This window comes from Gobius niger (assembly GCF_951799975.1).
Source record: "Gobius niger genome assembly, chromosome: 4".
Lineage (NCBI taxonomy): Eukaryota > Metazoa > Chordata > Actinopteri > Gobiiformes > Gobiidae > Gobius > Gobius niger.
In genome coordinates, this window is record NC_136855.1 from 14,308,890 (window position 1) to 14,330,599 (window position 21,710).

The 21,710-nt window shown below is 40.4% G+C and overlaps 1 protein-coding gene across 4 annotated transcripts; it reads right to left on the minus strand.

Annotated features, from left to right (window-relative positions):
- Positions 1 to 7,805: 7,805 nt before the first annotated feature.
- Positions 7,806 to 17,804, minus strand: ppef1 (protein phosphatase, EF-hand calcium binding domain 1). Of its 4 annotated transcripts, none has more exons than XM_079554832.1 (18): positions 17,677 to 17,804; positions 16,517 to 16,549; positions 15,404 to 15,531; positions 15,248 to 15,308; positions 13,730 to 13,893; positions 13,540 to 13,654; positions 12,737 to 12,783; positions 12,466 to 12,632; positions 12,191 to 12,227; positions 11,971 to 12,120; positions 10,988 to 11,127; positions 10,659 to 10,902; positions 9,808 to 9,993; positions 9,406 to 9,548; positions 9,184 to 9,290; positions 8,591 to 8,754; positions 8,337 to 8,421; positions 7,806 to 8,273 (listed from the first exon to the last, which is right to left on the minus strand). In XM_079554832.1, exons 1-18 carry the CDS (start codon positions 17,732 to 17,734, stop codon positions 8,056 to 8,058), a joined length of 2,247 nt encoding a protein of 748 aa, XP_079410958.1. In that variant the 5' UTR covers positions 17,735 to 17,804; the 3' UTR covers positions 7,806 to 8,055. The 4 variants fall into 4 exon arrangements, with proteins under 4 accessions (XP_079410958.1, XP_079410957.1, XP_079410956.1 ...); XM_079554831.1 differs by having other exon boundaries at positions 10,659 to 10,905; XM_079554830.1 differs by having other exon boundaries at positions 16,484 to 16,549.
- Positions 17,805 to 21,710: the final 3,906 nt, after the last annotated feature.

Here is a 21,710-nt window from a genome sequence, read left to right on the forward strand (position 1 = left end):
TGTGCTTTTAAACACACTTAAGTACTGACAATTATATTATGTAATTTATTTATTTAACTCTAATCTCTCATTTTAATTTCAACATTAATTTGAATGTGACCATTCTAGTGATTACTGCGATGTCCATTGTTCTAAAACTGCTGTTAATGAAGTGAAGTTTTTGCATGACTGTGATTGTGTGGATATACTGTAGTCCTCAGCATACTGTAACAAACGTGTTTTAATCAATTTTTTTTCAAGTACTGTTGACAAAGGATATTTCATAGTATTTAATGCACTATGTATTTAAATAAATTGTTCTAATATATATAACAATTAAATAGACTCTGTTTTATTACACTGCTCTTGTCCACAAAAAATAATGAAAACTATTAAAAGTAACTAAAAATGTGAAACAACATAAAACAAAATTTCTTTTTTTTTACCTTCAAATTTTTTAAATATATCAAGCAGTGCACAAAATATTGGCAGTAAATAATCATTTTAAAACATTCATTGAGACCTGTAATCAGCATTAGTAGTCGTCATATTACTTGTTTGTTCATAGTCGTGGGACACAGGCCTTCCAGCTGTGCGGCGAAAAGCGATGGGACGGGGGACAGGCGCACTTGTACGACCCTTTCAGGTTAATACAGATGTGAGAGCAGCCACCGTTATTTCGACTGCATTCATCAATATCTGAGAAAACATATAGTAAAACCAACAAATCAGTCAATCAAGTAATTGTTTCAGATGTTACTTATATTATGTGGCTAATGACAAATCCTGAATTTATGTGAGATTGACAAGGTTATTTTTAAACCTTAATATCTTTGTAGGCCTACCCTAGCATAACAACATCCATACAAATGTTGCTATACCAGTGAAGTAATAGTCAATCTGATTATTACTTATTATTACATTACTGACACAGAAAAAGATTGTGTGACTCACCTCTGCAGCCTCTCCCGTCTCGTGTATGAATGTGTCTTCTGGGGCAGATGCAGCGGTATGTCCCGGGCAAATTAATGCACTTCCATTCACACCACCCCTCAACTTCACACTCATTTACATCTGCAACACATTTTATACAAATAACTTCAAAACTATGACGATAGCTTCAAACCAGGGTTCATTTCATCGACTAAAGTGAACGTAAAAGTACAGTTGACTAAATGTATACAATATTTTCATTGACTAAAACTAGACCAATGCTAAATAAATATAATTTTAAAAAGTTATGCATCAAACATGGTCTCACTCAAGGCTTAACCAAGATTAAATAAGGTTCAACGCAGGACAAAAGCAGTAAAGCACACCAAAAACAAGACCAGATGAGGCCCAAAACAATGGTAAATGTGCAAATGCTCCATCACAGACCTACACACCGGGCTGCAGGGGGAAGCGTTGAGTTGTTGGGACTGAGGGGCTGTTTCCTGTATCCCTTGGGACACTCGGGGATGCAGGTGAGTCCGTCGCCTGCGAGAGTGAATCCGTATGAACATGAGCAGTGGAAGGAGCCTGGAGTGTTATGACACTGGCCCGAACAAGGGCCGAGACCGCCGTTTATCTCACACTCATCGATATCTGCACGAGAAACAAAACATGACGATGGTTAAAGCTGCACTACCTGAATTACTCTAGTATCAAACCGTGAAAGTTGCAGAAAAATCTCTCAGCTGTTGCCTCAATGTGTTTCTAGCTCTGACAGACCCTGCACATCCCGCTTGTTCACTTGAGTTCATTAGAAGCTCGTCTCAGCCGGAGTTCATAGCCAGACAGAGTTGCATTAATTTTTCACTAAGATCTTGTATTGATGATGGGAGAGTGTGACCACGGCTCAAAATCTTCCCCAGCACATCACAAACATTCTCAATGGGGTTAAGATCTGGACTAAGGAGGACAATGCATGTGCAAAAATTATGCCTCATGCTCCCTGAACCAATCTTTCACAATACGAGCCTGATGAATCCTGACAGTATCACCTTGGAATAAGCCTGAGCCATCAGAGAAGAAGAAATCCAATGACGGAATGACCTGGTCTTTCAGGTAGAAAGACTAGACCTGACCAGCTACAGCAACTCCATCCTTGGGAGGACTGTGTTTGTTCAGCTTTCCAACAGCCTCATGGATGAAGCCATTCTTAAGTCGGCTGGACCTGGCCTGTCGACTCCACAGTCTCATCCATGACAGCAGAACGTTGAAGAGACTATGTGATAGTGTGTGGGTTAAAAAGGAGCACCGATGATTTTCTCAGTACTCTGCTCTGGAGGCTCCTATACAGTCATGAGGCAGTGCTGGCACCGTATACCACACGGTGATGCAGAATATTGTCCCTACTATGTAGAAAGTGATGGGGACCCGGGACTCTGGCTCTTCTCAGTTCACAGAGGAGGAAGAAATTCTGTTGTTCCTTCCCTTAGACAGTGATGTAGTGTTTGTGGACCAAGACACATTATATGATTCCAGTGCAGTGAAGCCAGTGGAGAGGGTTGCAAAGGGCAAAGGGAATAATGCATGATGATACTTTATTACTAACACGAATTAAGGCGAAATAAGACATACTGTATATAAACCACTTTCATAATATTTTCATTTTGGAGAAAAAAGTCTGAATATCTTTTATGATGAAAAAAACAGTGTCTCTAATTGTATATATTAAGTGGCACATACCAATCATTCAACTTTGTTATATTCTAGGATAATAGTGCATAAGCAATGTATAAAAGTATTATATAAACCTTGACAGAGTGCGTGATCTGGGCTCAGCAGTGTGTATCCAGGGGGGCACAGACAATAGTAGCTCCCGGGACTGTTTACACAACCAAAAAGACATCTGTTCACAGCAATGGGGAGCGCACACTCATCCACATCTGTCAAGCAGAAAATACAGTGTAAATAGAACATTAAAGGTGCACTATGTAACTTTTTATGTGAAACAAAACTCTTGATATTTGTGCGCATTTGACCTTTCAGTGACTCAGTGGCGTTATGGGTGCAGCAGTGGCCTATGATGCTCCAGAATCAATCGTTTTGGGGTTTCTGCCCAGTTTCTGGTACGGATCCCGAAAAACAATATCTGTAGCGTCACAAAGGCCACTGTGAAGGGAAAGCAAAGGTGCCATGCTGAACTCATAACGCCACTGAGTCACTAAAAGGTAAAATATGCATAAATATCTTCTTTTGTTTTCCACATAAAAAGTTGCATAGTGCACCTTTAGAACAATTCAATGACAGCAGCCGAAGCCTATGACACCTGTACAGGATGTCCCGTGTGGCGATGGCTCCAACATAACAAGTGCACATGAAAGGAGCTCACAATGCAATGCCCACAGGTGACATAAAGAAAAAATCTCTCACCTTGACATTCTGGGGCAACTCCGCTCCATGTCGCCCCCTCCTGACAGTATCTGACAGCATCTCCGTTGGCCAGAGTGAAACCAGGGTCACAGACATACTGGAAGCTATGAACTGTCTCTCCAGACGCAAGGCTCTCTTTGTTTCTGTAAAAAAGTGTCCCGTGCTCCGGAGCAGGGAGGTGTGGACAAGAGAGGTTGGACGTCCTGTTAATCCCACTTTTTGCAGTTGAATTGGTTTGCATGGATGAATAAATATCATTTTCGAGTGGAGAGACTGTCCGGCTTGATGGAATAGTCTCATAAGTGTTGGCAAGCGGTGAGGTAGAAGTTGACCTTGTCGGCAATTGATGGACACGTTGTTTAGGCTGGAAATCATTTGGAGTTGTCATGTCATTGTTCATTTCTGCTTCTGTTTTTGAAGATTTGACATTTTGAGGTTGGTCGTGCAATGTTGTCGATAACGTAAGTTCCGGTGGTGGCTCAGTGGGAGCATTTGTCAGTTTGATTTCTGATGGAGGGATTGGCTGGCTTAGAGAAGTGGGCCCAAAAGTAGGATTGACACTTGCCATTGTAGCGTAAGTCTGAGTTATAGTTGACTTGGAAGACATAGGAGATTGCGGGATAGTTTGAGACTGAGACTGGACACCCTCTGGAGTTGTGTCGTCTGCTTCAGGCGAGTGCATCAGGTCTGGCTCTGAAAGAAGAAAGTGAAGCATAATTATTACTTCTGAGGTGTCCGAAGGTATACAGAAACATAACTTGCAAACTGTGCCGATCACGGGCACATTCAATTTGTGTTGTAGAGTTTGACAAAGACACAATATTGGTATTTTCTTATGGCAAAGTTGCCCCGAGGCAGACTGATTCATGGACGGCCAATCAATACCCATGCAACAGTCACTCCAACAATGATCAAGAAAAGTGGGTAAAACGTTTTATAATATATTTAGCATTAATAAAGTGTAATGATGACGATCAGTAATAATCTGCTTGGTCACTCCACCATTCAAGGCGGGACATTAACTTTGTCAAACTATGCAGATGTTCAATGCTAGATCTCTTCTTTTGTTATGATCACCCTCACCCTCACTCTCGGGCAGGCATATTATAAGGTTCCTATGCCCTGTTGGTGTATTTTGAAGGCATAGAAACATCATTATGATAAGAAGATGAACATTTAATGGAAAAAAAAAGCTGTGAAATCTGTGTCAAGATGACCACATGCAGCACATTCATAAAGTAACGTTCAATTCTGGCTCATGAAATCACTTAATTACCACCATGTGTCGCATTGGCCATGAGTAATAGCCATCTCTTATAAGTGTAACCACGCAGCTCAACAGAAAACATATTTGAGACTTCACCTTCACATAAAGGCTGGGAGCTGCTCCACTCGTTGCCCTTGCAGTAAAGCCTGGAGGGTCCCAAGAGTTTGTACCCACGGTCACAAGAAAACTCCACCCACGAGGCATCATTGTTCACACGGAAAGAGCCGCGGGCCACTGGGTCGGGGCGCAGACAACCGGAGCCTGAAAGACACACACCACATTTAGATTTGTTGTTTGTTTTAAAATAATTAGGTTAAATTTGTTCACTGAAAGCTTTCGTTCCGGTGTAACAAGCACAAATGTCAAGAGTCACATCTTTTGTTCACTGCCTGACCAAAAAAAGAGAAAGTTTCCACGAAGAAAAAAAGATTGGGCTGCCTTGAGATTTGATTACAGTGGCATTGTTTCACCAAGATCTATTGACGATGGGAGAATGTGTCCACTGTGCAACGCCTTCTCCAGCACCTCCCAAAGATCCTCGAATGACACTGAGAAAAGGCATTATACTTGACCCACTTAAGACTTTGATTTTACGTTAATTTTATACACTTTTAAGGCCCGGTTTATTCCCGATTCCCTATTCGATTTTGTTCCAGTCCGGCTGGTGCTCGGAAGTTCAAATATTTCATTTCAGTTTGAGAAGCAGAAACGTGGTACAGCTTTACCGTACCCACGCAGATGGGGGGATCTCGGGTCCAGCGCCCGGACACACAACTGTTGGTCCTGTGCCCGTAGAGCCGGTAACCATGGCGACAGCTGAAGGTCGCAAACAGCCCCCCGTAACGGAAAAACGCCTGTCCGTTCTCCAGCTTCCTCAAGGCACTGCAGGGGTGGCCACTGCTCACTGCTGCAAAACACAACATGGACTTGTCCACACTTCACATTTAGACATTTGACTCAACGCTGCAACACTTTGTAATAAGTGTTTGTAACTATAGTGTGTTGGACTGCACATAATGTACATCTGTGATGAATTTGCTTTGAATATGTGGAGGCACTGCACCAGGAAACAAATAAATGACCTAATCTTCACATTAAGGTGGTTAATTATTGCACTTATTCAACATTTCTCCATAGATTCACAAATGGGGAATAGTAAATTCAGTGGCCATTCTGTCAAAATGCATTTTTTTAGTAGGCTTAGACATTTTCCAGCCACATACTTGCAATTTTTTAAAGGTTTCTAAAGAGGGATTTTTCAACATCTAATTTCTATTCATTGGGTTTTGAATCACCTAAAAACAACGTGTAATTTTGACAGATTTATGTTTTCACTAATAACAAGTTAACTAAAATACTATACAAGATATTCAAGATCCACTCAGAACAAATCTGGGGCACTCCAGCCGTGTAACAAGTAGGCTTCTGATTTGTCATGTTACAACATAATTACAAAGTTACCATATAAATAAACCATGTAGTTACGATTAAAAGTTGTAGTACATAAGTTACATAGTAGTTACGATGATGACACACTGTGAAATGTTTCCAAAAGTAGAACTGTACTATATAAATAGGACTGAAATACCTGGCTGAAAAAGGCAAAACACAGCGGTCAGTGCAGCCACGAGTCTCTGGCGCAATCCCATAATAGTTGCCTTTTGAGGAAAAACAAAACAAGACAAAGGTAAACCCAGACCTCAAAAGAATAGTGGGGAGATGACAGGGGAGAAAGTAGGTTTAACGTTTCAAGCTGATGGGTGGAGTGACATGACATGACATGACAAGGGCTGTGTGGGGCACTTTTGTAGTTTTTATCATAGATTCATTCTGATATTAGATAAACCTGTCTGTGATGGTCTTCATAGCTCCGATAGTTTGAATCAAAGACGTCATTTATACATTTAAGATAAGTTTAAGATTTATTAGCTGCTCTTATCTCTGAACCAGCGTCTTATCTGTGTCTCAGTAGGTTTTTGACTCTGTGGCGCCTTTGCCGTGTCCTTCATTCACTAGATGAGATTATTGGTTTAGCAAGAAGGAATGAATAAAACAATATTTACAGTTGAGTATGTTCTCAATTTCACAAAACAAATAAAAAGTGTCAAAAGTTGAGTATAGGATGTTTTTTTCCCCAAACACTTTATAATTTTGTATTAGTCCCTAGATATGAAGTAAACATGTTCAAATCAAATACTTCTTTTACTGATCACAATTGTAATTTAATCGTACATTATGTTTACATTTGTTATAGTTCTAAAGCGAGCCCGCTGCAGAGCCCCCAAGACTTCGATAAGGAATTCCAGAGTGTAGATTATGATGTATGTAAAAAGATATAAAATTGTGTCAAGACAGCTGAAATGTTTAATACATTGATTCATTTCATTGTAATATGAACTTGTACTGTGTGTATAAATATCCTTATGCAAAACCAGCTGTTTACGTTGCCACGGTGACACACTGTTGTGGGTGTCAGTAAAAAGTGAAACCTGTTATTTTCTGTCCAACAGCCCGGGCCTGTCCCCCTCTTCACTGATAGCTGTAATTACAGTTGGCAGGACGCCAGAAGAAGAGAGCGCTAAAACAATTAAGAACCAAAAGTGTCAACAAAGAGTTTATTTCTGTTATAGCAACTGCATTTTCCTCATAATAAGTCTTTAGTAAATGTAGTGTTGGCAGGTGTGAAGCATAAATCAGCACTACAGTGATTTAAGAACAAGTCAAAAGTGGATAAAATACAACGGTGCGTTTGCTGGAGAAGCAGATGCTTGACCTTCTTAAGAATTTCCTTTGAAAATGTGACATCAACCTGTCAAAATATAGAAAAGGTACATGATTTACAGACTGGTGCAAAATGTCTTTGAAAACAAAATGTCTTTGAAAACATCCTACAATGTACACAAGGTAGAAGAAATACTAATTGTCCTTTATCCTTTATAAAGTACATCTACAAACAGCTTCCCTTTGTTTTCCAAAAACACATGAGAATGTGTACATGCTGAAGTGAATGTCAGTACTAAATATTTACTACATGTTTGTAGATTGTGTTTTGCATGTTCATAACTCTTTGGTACAAAGAGAAAATGTATCTACAAATGTGGCTTGAATTATGCTGCAGAAAGTATGAGTAAATTGGATTCAAATTGCTCAATATTTACCCTAATTGAAATTAAACTATTTTATTATGAGTTTCATTGTAGTCTTGGCTTCTTTGTCCTCTACCACCATACAAAAGATCATTTACTTTTACTGCAGAGTTTCTAAGTAAATTGGACTCAAATAAGCAATATTAGCCTGAAATGAGAGATACAGATAAGAGAAAAGTTAAGTTCAGTATTGCTTTATAGTATTTTGAAGCAAAAATACTAAAATGCTGTCCACTTCTTCTGCCTCTACAAGTTTCATGATGATAAAATGTGTAAATTAACTAGATTCTAGACAGTAACTGTCTAAAAGTTCTCAGTCCTCCCGCTCAGAGGCTGGTCCCTGTTGTCCAGTTTGTGCACGACTCTAAAAGCCTCCAGAAACTCTGTGAAGTCGATGGATCCATCTTTGTTAAAGTCGATGCTTCGGGCCAAATCGTCAATGGCCCGATCGTCGATGTCCACCCCCAGATGAGCGCTGAACAGACGCCACGTTTGACGAAACTCCTCAGTCGAGATCAGGCCTGGAATAAATGTAAGTTATTACAGATTTAAATGGAATTCAAGGATGAGTTAACATGTTGTACCTGAGTGGTCTTTGTCTATTATGTTGAAAATGATCTCAATGTCTGTCCTGTACCTAAATAAAGTTTCAGCCAAGTTCGGAGTGACCTGAATAAGGAAAAATAGGCTGTTATTATCAGATGCCAGTGACTGAAGGTCATACATTTAAAATTTTAAACATGGTGTTGAAAATGTACTTCTACACAGTATTGTAATCTATTTAAGTTGACCATTTTGTCACATTTCAGCTACTGTTTGTTTACAATCCAGTCCTTACTTGAGCCAGCTGAGCCCCTGAGCCCATATCCTCAAAACAAGACTGGTACTCCACAGCGCCCTCTGCTGTCAGACGGACCAAATGAGGCCTCAGTGTCCTCCAGGGCAGATCCAGCCTCAGCACTGTCTCCAGCACCTGAGCCCAGTCACTCACCGACACACAGCCTGCAACAACACAGTTTCATATCACATGATAAAGCTCTTAAATGTACACTATCTGCTACAGATAACATTGCAACGTGCTATAATCTATATAATCTATATAAAGAAATTCATATTTTGATTCCACCGGTTGAAATATTTGTTGAAAATTATCATAATTAAAATGAATAATATCTCTTTTACTTATATACATAATTATGTGTTTAGGGACGTTGTGTTCAGTTCCAGTTTAGTTCCATGTAAATAGATCTGTTTGTGAGCAGGTGTGGATCTAGTGGAGCTGCAAGTCATTCAGATCAATAGTTTCAATAGCATTTAAAATCCCAAATAATACTGGTTTTCCTTCCTGTTTTCCTTCCTTCCTTCCTTCCTTCTTTTTCTTCTTCATCATCATCGTCATCATAAAATTGAAGACAATAGAGCAATGTTTACCTGTGTTATTGTGATCACACTCCATAAAACCTGCCATAAGCTCGGAGCGATGGGTGAACAGCTTCTCCTTTAGGGCCCTGAGAGCTGAACCTTCTGCAACTCGCACCCTACATACAAGTAAAAATACAAAACGTTATTATACATACAACTTGACATTAAAGTCAATTGTTGTTGTCTTTCATCTTCTGTTCTATAATAAACATCTTTTATTGTAGCTCAGACCTCTGAGTGAGAGTGAGTTTGCGAGTGCCGCGCCCGACTTGATACTGGTAAAAGCGAGGAACCAGATCTTTCCCCATCTTTATGTAAGCTCCGCGGTTACTGCCCTCCTCATAGTAGTTTGACGCGGAGAAAATGGTGATGACCTGTAAGAAACGCAACAGTCAAATCCTTAATATGTTTAACCACAGGTTATTTGAAGCTCCACTGCCCGAATGATCCCCTAAACTCACTTTTTAACATGTTCTAGCCCACATGACACCTCCCGCTCTTCCTGCTTGTTCACAGAATTAACTTATCGCAGCACCGAGGATTTGAGAGTAACATTTCCATTCTCTATTCTTTGTTTTTATTTTTATGACTTATAATAGACAGCTGATTTTGATGTGTGAAATCTTGCCCCACCCGTCCCCCGTGGCAGAGCTCGTAGCCCTCCTGTTTGCACTCGTGAGAGCGGATGAGAAGCTGCAGTCCGTGCTGATGCATCAGTCTCTGGGTCACGTCGGGGCCAAAGTAACAGCCTCCTCCTCTGAACGTGTTCGGATAGCAGCCATCTTGGTTTTTTGGGTCACTCCATAAAATGTCCACAATCTGTATTAAACACATGAGACCGTTTAATGTGGGATACATGCATGTCATAATGTTAGTCAAAGTAATATTCACAATAACTAATGGTGTAAAACTAAATTCAAATATACTATTATTTGCCCGATCGGGAGGGACAGTCAGCTATGATTTTAGATTAATCTATGAGTCGGTCTAAAATATGAATAACCCTAATCCTAATCCAAATTATAACCATAACCCTGTTCGTTACCCTAATTTGTGTCATGGAATCTCAAGTTTTCACAACAGACCGTCCCACCCGAACTGACTGTCTAGAATTATTCAACTCTTGACTCAACTCTTTACTCAATTATTCAAAGTGATAGTCTGTAAGTTTGCGAAGTAAGGAGAGCAGGAACAGAATTTTCAAAAGTAAAGGACTCCTCCCCCTTCACTCCTCACTTTACAGAGTTTTCATCAGGCCCTGTGAATTGCACCAGATTCATTATCACCATTTAAATGAGAGATCGGTCATGGGATAGTTTCTATAAAGCATTCGGCACAGGCTAACTGAATCTCATTCATGCTAGCAATTTGGCTGGGTTTTTGGAGCCAAGCAAGTGGAGAAAAGAATGGCAAGCCTGTGTTCAATAATGACTTAAAAAGAACAAAAATGCCAGCTAAGTCTAAAGCTTGCATTTCAAACTGACCTGTTTCCACTCTTGCTCGTGTTGCGGTGGCGACGGAGGAGACAGAGACGACAAAGAGTCCAGAAAAGGCACCTGGAGGGAGTTGACCACAAAGTGCATGCTGGGAGACAGGGGGCAGGGGCGGGGCGAGAGGCTGGACGGCGTCCGGGGCGAGCAGACCGTTGAGGAGGAAGAGGAGGACGATGAGGAGCTGGAGCAGCTCGAGGCAGCGCTGTCCTGACGGATCAAATGGCAGCGCCTCTTTCTACTGGAGACAGTGAATTCAACCATGAAAATCTGCCCAACACCACAATGCTTACACACATTATACACTAGATTCCTATGTGTACCTTTGATTTGGAGTTTTTTGGTTTCTGCTGCTGTTGGGACGAGAGCCATCTGTGGACCGCAGTCGTTTGCTGTGTCTGTAGCTCTGTCCCAAGTCCAGCGGCTCGAAGCTCTGCCTTGGCAGTCTCAGAGCAGACTTCACCTTCAGGACAAACGGAAAACATTATCTTTTGTGTTTCAGACTTCACTACTTCAGCCATGTTTATTCAAAATGAATGCAGGTGCAATGTTATTATGACTTTAATGAGTAAGCTCTCAGTAGTCCAGGCATTTTCCATTGCAGGAGATGTTTTTAAAGTCACACGTGAGGGATGAGCCAGATAAAAAACAAAAACAAGGACAACCAACAACAACAAAATTAGGCTTTGAAAACTCAATCTTACAAAAAGTCTGTGTAAGCTCATTTTTAAAAATCCCGATAATACTTTAGAAAAATAATAACTATTTAAACTGAACAAAAAGTCCAGTAGAATTTTTTTTTTTTTCTAACGCATCAACCTTACAGAGATCATCACAATATCATGATCTTTGTAAGATTGAAATAATAATAATAATACCATAAGGTTTGTTGATTTAATCTTATCAATAATTTGGGGATTGAATACTGAATTTGACAAGATGACTATTGTGACTAGACAACTGGTTAAATAGAAACTAAACACCAAACCAAGTTTTTCTGCTGATAAACGAACAGTATTGTGTTTTAAAGTATTTTCTACTGTTTCCAGGTTCAATTCTTGCCATTATAGTTTGAACTAGTGTAATCTGAACACAAAAAAACGTGGGAACTGCGACTCATGGCCAAATGGTGAACTGCAGCTTGGATTTCTCGTTTTTTGCACATTAGCAGCTCTTTTGGAACTGGCCTGAGTTAGGTGTTTCGTTGGGTGACAAGAGCTTACTGTTTTGATACAAAGGCGTCAAAACATTGTGTTTTGCAACAAATCGGGATGACGTGTAGTTAAAAAGTAAAAATTCTTCTTACTTTGTGTCTCTCCACTGAGTTGAGAAAGTCCAGGTCGGTCTGGTCCGAGATACCTCCATGAACAATCAGGACCTTCCCATCGATGACAGTGGCCACGGGCAAAAGACTGAATACGTCCTGGAACAGCTGCAGGATCTGTCTCCCGTGGGTCTGGAAAGAAATATTCCATATGTCTATACTAACACTTGTCAGGGCAAAAAGTCTAAGACGGAAAGTGTACCTTGTATTTTTGCATGACTTCTTTTGTAAAGCCATATCTGTAAAATAAATGAAAGACAACCAAACGTTTTGAATTAATGAGTGGTTGAAGTAGATGCCGATACAATTGATAGAAACCAAACCAGTATCGAGTAATAAATTATTTTCTTTGGAAAGCAACAAAGGCTTCAATTAGAGCAATCATGACAAAAGTACCACATCATTCCCTTGTGTATGTGAAGCACTTAAAATAATGTATTGCAATATTTAGACAAATGATTAATTAAAAAGTGAAACCTGAGATTCATGATGTGGTCTTCATGGTTGCCTCGGTTCAGGTGCATGTAATCCGGATACAGCAGAAGGTATGCAAACAGCAGAGCGGCCACTTCTACGGACTTCTTTCCTCGATCCACAAAGTCCCCGTTGAACACATAGGGCGTCTCCGCAGAGGGAAGCCCATTCTGTATAAAAAAACAAAAAAAATGTAATTATGAAATGCATAAATAGGCCAAGGGGGGAAGAAACAAACCAATGCAAACAATAACAGTAAAGTAATGAGATGTACCTTGTAAAATATGAGGAGCAAGTCATCGAGGCGACCGTGCAAATCCCCTGAAAAGTGTAGAAGTCAAGCGCCTGATGAGTGCGTGCAAATAAACCAGGCTCACACCAATTTTAGAGGGTCCAAAGATGATTTAAAAGGAAAACACCACACTTTATATCTAGCTTATAGTGAAAAAACTGCATAATTATATTAGAATTGGTGAAATCAGTCAAATATCAAAAATAAACAGTTTAAAGCAGTACTTGCTGTAAAGTGCTTTACGTGCCTAATGTAGGTGGAAAAGCGCTATATAAGTTGAGACCATTTACCATTAAGTAGAATAAGCGCTACTGCAGATGTTGTCGCGTATTACGTTTTTTCACTCATTAATTGTCCGTGAGAGTAAATACTACGCTGACAGAAAAGACAAAGGGAGAGAGGGATATTGTACATCCAATTACACAATAGAGATACATTTTTTCACTCAAACCTGGCTGTAAATACTGTTTAAGTGGTGCTAGCTTTGCCCATCAGTGAGTATTGGGGCGTCCGACTCGTGGGCAGCGAAGTTGCAATTGTGGTTTTCTGGCCAGAGACACCAGGGTGAGATGAAAGACCCCCCAATCACCCCATTAACACCTGTATTACCCCCAGAGGGACTACGGCTTTTAGGGGAGTAACCAAGATACTTAGTACTGCTTTAAATAAAAACTAGATTTAAATGTTTTGCTGTTTTGTTATGTTTGTACCGCGCAGTTTACGGTTTACAGGCAATTAATCGTGATCAGTCTACGCAACAATTGACCAAAACGTGGCAAGCTCACCACAAATCGTGATGTCTTTGGTGTAGGACGTGGACAGTTGCACAATGTTGGGCATCTGTCTAAGCAGCTTTTTGGTCTCGTACAACAACTGGAGCAGATATCTGGCATGAAGGGTCTGAAAAAGATCAAACCTGTTATTTTAGTCCAGTGGTATGATAGTGATGCATGATAGTGATGAACACACGTTTACCTGCTGCTCCTTGAAGGCGTTGAGGAGCGTATTGGTGTCAGTCACGGACAGAGGGAAGGACAGTCTGGGCCCGGTGTAGGAGTCTGGGACAGCGATCATGCTGTAACAAGTCTCTCTGTCCAACCAGGGGTCCACCACGGGGTCCAAGAGCTGAGAGATCAGGTCTGGGGGAAACACAGATGAAAATGCCCAGGAGGTTGCCATAGCAATTGTTTTTGTTGCCTCAATGGAACAGGACAGTACAGCCTCTTAACCCCCGCCTTAACCGAGCGCATTTTTACATATATATTTTTACTGGGGGGAAAAAGGCAACAAAAGAGAGACGACAACATGATGAAAAATGTGACAACAATGCTGCAACAATGTGAGGAAAAAGATCAGTTTATATCAGTTTTGTAGGTCCTAGCATTCAAATGAGGGGTTAAGATTTGGGTAAAGCCGAACTAGAGATTAGGGTTAAAGCAGTTAAAAGAGAAATATTCAGCCAATTGTCCGAGCCTGGAATGAAACTCAAGACGCTGACAGTCAATATGCCATCATCATTAAATATATATTTATAATGCACTGACTTTCTTTTATCATAATGATCATCAGGGATTTGTAGGGAATGGGTCAAAAGGTCACAGGAGATAGCAAAACATGAGTGTTAAGATTACACTGTCCTCTAGCCCTATTACGGGCTGAAAACATAAAGTACTAATAAAATAAGTTAAATATTGAATGAACAGTGTTTAGTGTTTTGCTGTGCAGTGTCTTGTATCTGTGTGTCTCCAGGTTTTAACAAAGTTAAAAAAAAAAAATCAGCATAGTGCCAAGAGTGGAGTGCTTAGTGAATATGTTCCTACTGAGGAAAATCCATACAGTAGTGTTCAGTGTTTAATGAAATGTGTCATATAAAAAGAGTTCAGTTCACAAATGATCGGTGCATTTGAAAGACCTGATAGCAGGAGTAGAGGCCTGTGGATTAGCTCAGGGCATTATGCTTTTTAGCTGAATGAGTGGGTTAACACACACTTAAAACCACAGCTGCGCAACACACCGACTGTTTCCAAGCAACAGGGCAGCGCAAGGGATTCTGGGGCAGAATAATGGAAGCGAGACTAATGAAGGACCCAGAAAATAAGGGATGTATATAAAAAAGAACTGGATCCAGCTGTAAGTTGTAAAGGTGTAAAATTTGACAATGTAAAAAATCTGATTGCAGAGAAGGAGCTAAGGGGCTAATACTGGAGTGTGAACCTGCTGCACCTATTGAGCATGCACTTAAATTAATGTTGCATGTTTTTCTTCTAGATATGGCCCTATACATTATTTGTTCACATTTTGTTTGCTCCAAGGGTTTTGACACGTGCCTCAGTATATATTTAACATTTGATAGAACTGACTTTCAAAGACATTTGATTCAATAATAAAAAATAAATATATTTCACTCTTCCTCTCGCTATAGGCTACAGTAAAATACTGTAAACTAAATCTTCTGTGCTTATATGAATATTTAAAAGTTGATGCTAAACTCACCTGGTCCATTTCCATTGAGCTGAGTGAAGTTGTCCAACATGAAGCTGAAGAAACTGGACAGCTGTGAAAAAACATTAAACAGAACACAGTGACTCATTTGGGAGTTAAACTGCCTGTCCTTAGCTAATTGTGTAGGGTTGTAGGGTTGGCCCACACCTGCAACTGGTCCTGTTCTCCTGCGTATTCGATGGACTGAAAGATGTTCCAGGTGTAACGCCTCCTCATCTCCAGGTGGGCCATGTAGCGCCGATACCACCTCTGGATCAGCACAGCTGCCTTCATTGCTGCAATAGAAACAGGCTTTTTACAGCGTTTAGTTATAACATTTGCCAACCTTTTAGGTCATATTTTCTTGAATTGATGATACATTAATGTAGCTTAAAATTCAAGGTCAGAGGTAGAATTTAAAGCTACACTGTTGAACATTGTAAATGAGGGTGGACTGTGGATCAGAGGGTGGAAGGTTGGTGTTTGAAACCCGACGATCATTGTGTCCTTGGGCAAGGCACGTAACTGTGTGAATGTAGTGCGAGTTGTAAGTGACTGGTTAGTGATGGTCGGAGTGTCCCGATGGCACAGATTGAAAGACTCACTTTCAGAAGAAAAAAAAATCTGAGTGGATAATGACTACAGTGCAGTGCTTTGAGAAACTTTTCAACTCATGCTTTCTAAGGCGCATTATAAGTCTAAGCAATTATTATGCTTACTCTTGCATTGCCTCCAGCAGACACTGGAGGGAATACAAGTTTAAGTGATAATGGCAAGCTGAGTAAAGTGTCTTGCCCAATGACACTGTGCTGTGTCACTGCCACTGTCGCTCCATATACAGAACAGAATGTGTAAACACAGCAGTGTGATTGAAACCATTTAAAACCATTTTCAGCTGTAATTATGAACTGAACCACTAATTTTAAAGAAGACATATCATGCAAAGTTGACTTTTTTATGCTTATAGCCATTTAATAACGTGCCTTTGTCAAAACATAGCCGGGCTTGAGTATTTAGCATCATTCACGCAGGTTTGAATAATCTTGTGGTTTACTTTTTGTTTTGTCATAGAGGGAACACAAGCTCATAATCCATCATTAGACCTGACATTGATTTGCTAAGTTTGTTTCATGATGTCACTGCTGAGGGACCAAAATTGTTTTTGAGCCTTAAATTATGCATGTTATGTCCACTTTAAATGACTCTGTGAACTGATGGGAAACACGACAACAGAAAGCATGAATGCACACGTCACGTTCGTCACACACAGCGGAGTCTTACTCAGAGCCGGGCTGGGATTTCTCACTGGTTCATCTGAGGATGAGAGAAAACACTTTTTTGAATGTGATAATTGAATAAAGCCAGAAAGAAGAGCGATAACGAGACACCAGGGAGCAGAGGAGTGGCACCAGAACTAAGCCTCAAATCAAGGAGCTTTTGGGAGAAGCGTCAGCGTTTATGAATAAGATAACCCAACATGAACAAAGCTTGTCAAACATTTTAGTAGCCGATAAAATCTCAATAAGCCAATAATAAAGTCAAATAGTGACACTTTAAACAAACAATTGATCTTCTGCATCATACCATTAATACATGCTGATCATCACCAGGTGTCCATCAGGTGGACAGAAATTTGTAACCTTATTGCTGTGACGCTGCTTACCACTGTTTCTTCTGTTTCCCTTCCTCTTCCTAGGTTTTGGGGAACAGCAGTGCTTCCAGACACCTTCAAATCCCACATCCACATGCTAAGTTAACCTTAACCCAGCCGACATCCCCCATTAGTCCTCTACAAACGGGTCTGACTTCTGACCCAAATCCTAACCTAAGTCTGGGGAGAAACTGGGATGGCAGTCAAGGATACACAGCTGGGGAACATACCAAGTTCTATACTGTTATCCTGATGCTACTGCTCCTGGGGAGAATCCTGAGACTGACCAGTTGCTGTGAGGGTACATTGCTAAGTACTTTGCCCCCATACAAGTGTTAATGTAAACAATGCATGTTAGAGCTGAATTGATTGCACTTCATCACTATTAAAATGGTCCCTATTAGCAAATCACAATATCATCTCCTCTACAAACAACAAAATATTGGCGCTTTTCCAACCATAGTTCTTGGTGCTCTTTAAGTACCAGCCTCACTTAATTCAGTGTTTCTTTTATTAGTTTAGCAATTCACATTTCAATCTTCTCGTAATTGTGACCATGTCTGTGAAGGCGTTATACAATAGGCCGGTTATAAAATATGCACCATGAAGAACTAAACTGTTTTTCTTTTGCATGCCTTAATTCATTGTCTTAAGTAGAAATCAACACTTATCCTCATTTGTGCTTACTCAGACCCACATCCTCAAAGCGGATTAAGTTACACCTCCCTCACTACTAGACAGGTGAAAATCAACCACATTTTTAATTAGGTTATTAAACATTTGCACTTACCCATCTCCTCCACACTTTGGACCTGTGTTTCTGTGGCAACTGAGGTGCCACATCCCATAATGGTGATAATGATGCCCAGCAAATTGTGGTTCCTCTTTCAGAAAACATGGAACTTCTGAGCCGGAAGAAAACAGACAACCAGACAAGATATTATCACTTCACAAATTCAGAAAGTTTGTCATTCATTTCAAAATGTAGGTGATAAAATGAATTTGATTTGGCTATACTTTAAAGCCACACTGCATGACATTTCACCATTTCACCCAAAGATAAAAATAGAAGCACATATTCCATCGTGATTTTTTTATTGGAAAAAATGCATACCTCAGACCTGACTCATAACTTTTCTGGTAGCGGGACATCACCAACTCGTCTCCATGGAGATATATTTGTTTTGATTACATCATCTTCTTTCAATTGCTTTATTTTTATAGTAACTTGCCCATTGTAAAAATAGTATCGTCTGTGTCAAGTGGATCATTAGGAGCATTGATACTCTTGCTTGAAAAGCCTCATTCCATAAATGTTCCACAGTGTGGCTTTAAAGACTGACAAATTAAAATGGTTTGTGTGAGCAAACCACTGAAGATTCTGCTGTATTGACACAAAACTTTCAACAGCACACACAGGTAGGCGTGTGTTTTACTCTTGATATACTCCCATATGAAGCTCATTTTAGCACTTTGAGATTCCATGTAAAGTGCTTTACAAATTAAAGGTATTATTATTATTTTAAAATGTATAAATCATAAACTTCTCTCAACTGAGTTTAGTCTGATGCTCAAATTACGTCACAGTCCACTAAAGTTGAAAGTTCTTAAATCACAGCTGATAAAACTAACCTCCCCCGATAGATTAACAATGTAAATCTAACAGGAGAGTCCAACACACCTCTACAGGGCTTTGCTCGCTTTAGTAGAATGTAAGGCACGCGCTGCTCTCGCGTGATTTCTTACCAGTAGGAGCGCTCGTCTCTGCCTCTTCAGTCCATTGAAACAAACGCGCTCTCCAAGTCTTTCTTTGTAACGTAGCGGCGATCTCATTAGATAAAACATAGGCTAGATTATCTCACAGGTCAGAGGTGTAAAGAGGTGGTGTGTCCGCGCAGCTCCTCGGGATGAAAAACGACGAGAGTCCTGAGGTGGAAAGGGGGGGCGGGAAGCATACGCAGGTGCATTTTAACCATTTGTGTGACTGGTAAACTCATGAGTTCATATCATATTGAAAGGAAATGAAATGCATCAACCTCAGATTTTAGCGTCATGATCATGACCCTTAACCTTATAACGTTTACGCACCTTCAGCCTGTTTCCTCGTTTAATTTACATCTCACGTAAAGCATAAACTCAGTGATAGAACTGCAATAGCCCCTCTTATCCCTAGATGGCGCCAGATCACACTCCACCCGAGAGCGCTGGTTTTCAGATATTAGGCTGGGGTAGCGGTAGTAAGGCGTAACATTTAGAAAATTCTTGACATGCCACATTGCAGGACTGAGGTGGTACAAAACGGGTCTGAAAGAAACCTTAATGGGACTATATTGAAATGAAACTTCATTGCATTATAAAACAAAAAAAAGCGCTTAATGACAGAACTACTGAAGCCAAGATTGTTTTAACTGAATGAGACAATCCCTTATAAATAAAAATAAAAACATCTTTATTTAAAGTCAAAAATGTAAAATGGTCCTCTGGTCTCATGCTGCAGGTCTCGCTCTGACCCTCCGTCTGATGAGGGACACTGCCTCTTGGATCTCTTTTAGAGTCACCACTTTAACTCTGTTGGTTTTGGACTTCTGGGACGCCTCAGCACTGACCAGCCGGAGCAGGAGAGGTCTGGGGAAGCCGCCCCGTCTCAGCAAGAAATCCGAAGTCCTTGTCCCGCCTGCAGACACCTGCGGATAAACATTCAGGTCAGTTTAAAGGCATACAGGCTGACCGCATAGGCCGGTTTGGAGGCACAGCTTTGACTTGCAACATGATGTGATGCATGACAAACAAACAATTTAAGCTCCAAAAAGGCTCTCTGCTTTAGAAGACATCCCAAGGCACCATGATTGAACATGCAGCAATGTTTAGTTCTCAAATTATTCCAAGCACCAATTTACAAACAAAATGAATTTGTTAAAAGTAATGTTAGGTGCTTAACAGGATCAATATGTCCACATTTAGTGTTCCCTGCCATTCCCCCAGATAGGTTATTTTGTAGTTAGCATTAAAACTGATTCCTTGGTCTCTTTCAGGTGAAACTGAACAAATTCGGCACTATACGTACCCATCTCAAAATAAGGATGTGCAAATACTGTATAAAAGTCACACAAGGTTAGCACCCAGACTTCTACAAGGCAAAACAAGTGAAATATTTTAACCTCTGACCTCTTTTCGGGCTTTGAACATGAATGCAGAATAATCCCGAATCCTCTTCTTGTTTTGCTTTTGCAGTGGGCTTCTGCGTGAAACTTTTGGAGCCTTCATTTTTCAGTAAAGTGTTTAAAATACTGCAGTGCTGACTTTGCTGTGACCAGGATAAACCAGAGAAAAGCGAGACTGAAAAGCCAGTTTTAACAGACTCTAATTGACCCCAGCTTTGACTCATTAGGATGAATTACTTTCACCTGCGAGGTCTCGCTGTTCTCCGGGTGAATGGTGGTCTTCAATGTGAGCAAAGGACACTCAGAAATAGAATATAATACTTCTTTTGGGTGTGACTGAAAGAAAACGTTTATCATTTTAACTCATTTTATGATGTTACGCAGCCATTGCCCCTCACCACTCCTAAAATTTATTAAAATTCATCAAAATAAAAAGAGAATAAACGTAGCTTCAATGACCCCGCCGGCCTTCACCTTATGAGGGGGATCACTGTGTCGTCACGTCCGAGGCTCTGGTGGGCAACGCAAATGTATTAAATAGATAGTAATAGTTCTATGGTCGGTCAAACCATTGTTCACTACCACAGTGTTGCTTCTGTAAAAGGATCTGCTCTGTAAAAGATCTGTGATTTAAATAAACAGCTCTTTACGCCTGGAAAAATCAGCTGTTTCCCCACCATTCACTAACACATCCAGTGAAAATCGGGGGGATAAGCAATAACAGTGATCCTCCCTATTCAGGAAGTCGCGGTGTACTTGGCCAAACATCTTAATATTGGCCTTAATTCACATTATTGATGTAACATGCAACATTTCCGACACACTGCTGTGTAAATAAATTGATCGGCTTCTGTTCTTTACAGATCTTCCCAGCCAAACCTTCAATGCAAAGTCACAACAAAAAGCACGTGAGAATATCACTTAAAATAATCCGAGGCCGCTTTTTCAGACCATCTTCCCGCTCAGTGATCAACCTGAGGCAATGGCATCACACCCGGGGCTTTGGGATTGATGAACTGACCGTGGCCTCCCTTCTGTAACAGATCTGTGATTTTAACCAGTGTTTCCCAACCAGAGGAACGGGGTATGTAAGCACTTAGCAGGGGTTACTCGGAAACCTATTCAAACATTATCATGCAGTAAAAATGTGGATTGTAGAATATTATAGACCTGTGTGAAACTAGCCTCCCTATAGTGTCCGATTCACTCCAAAGTGGTATCATTGGTCAGTGCTTTGTTACAAATGTGCACTAACGAATCACTAACTAATGACACCATTTTGGGGTGAATCGGACACTATTTGGGGCTAACTTCACACAGGTGTATTATAGCTTTGTCTTGAATACATCACTTTTGAACTAATAATGTAGGAGTTTTAGTTGACCACTTTCTACATAATTGGCGGCACCCCTCGATGTAGAGGGAACTCAAAGTAAAGATGAAAAGTCAGAGGGGTATGGCAGACACACAAGGTTGGGAAACTCTGAACAGCCCTACACCTGGATGCATCAGAAGTATACGACAACAATAGTATTCTAATCTATCGCTCCAATACATATGCATGAAATACTGTGATGTAACATGAGACTCAACATCTCTAGAAGCACAGTATCCATGGGTTTCAGTGACATTATGCCTGCCATTTTTAGGACTTTTAGGATTT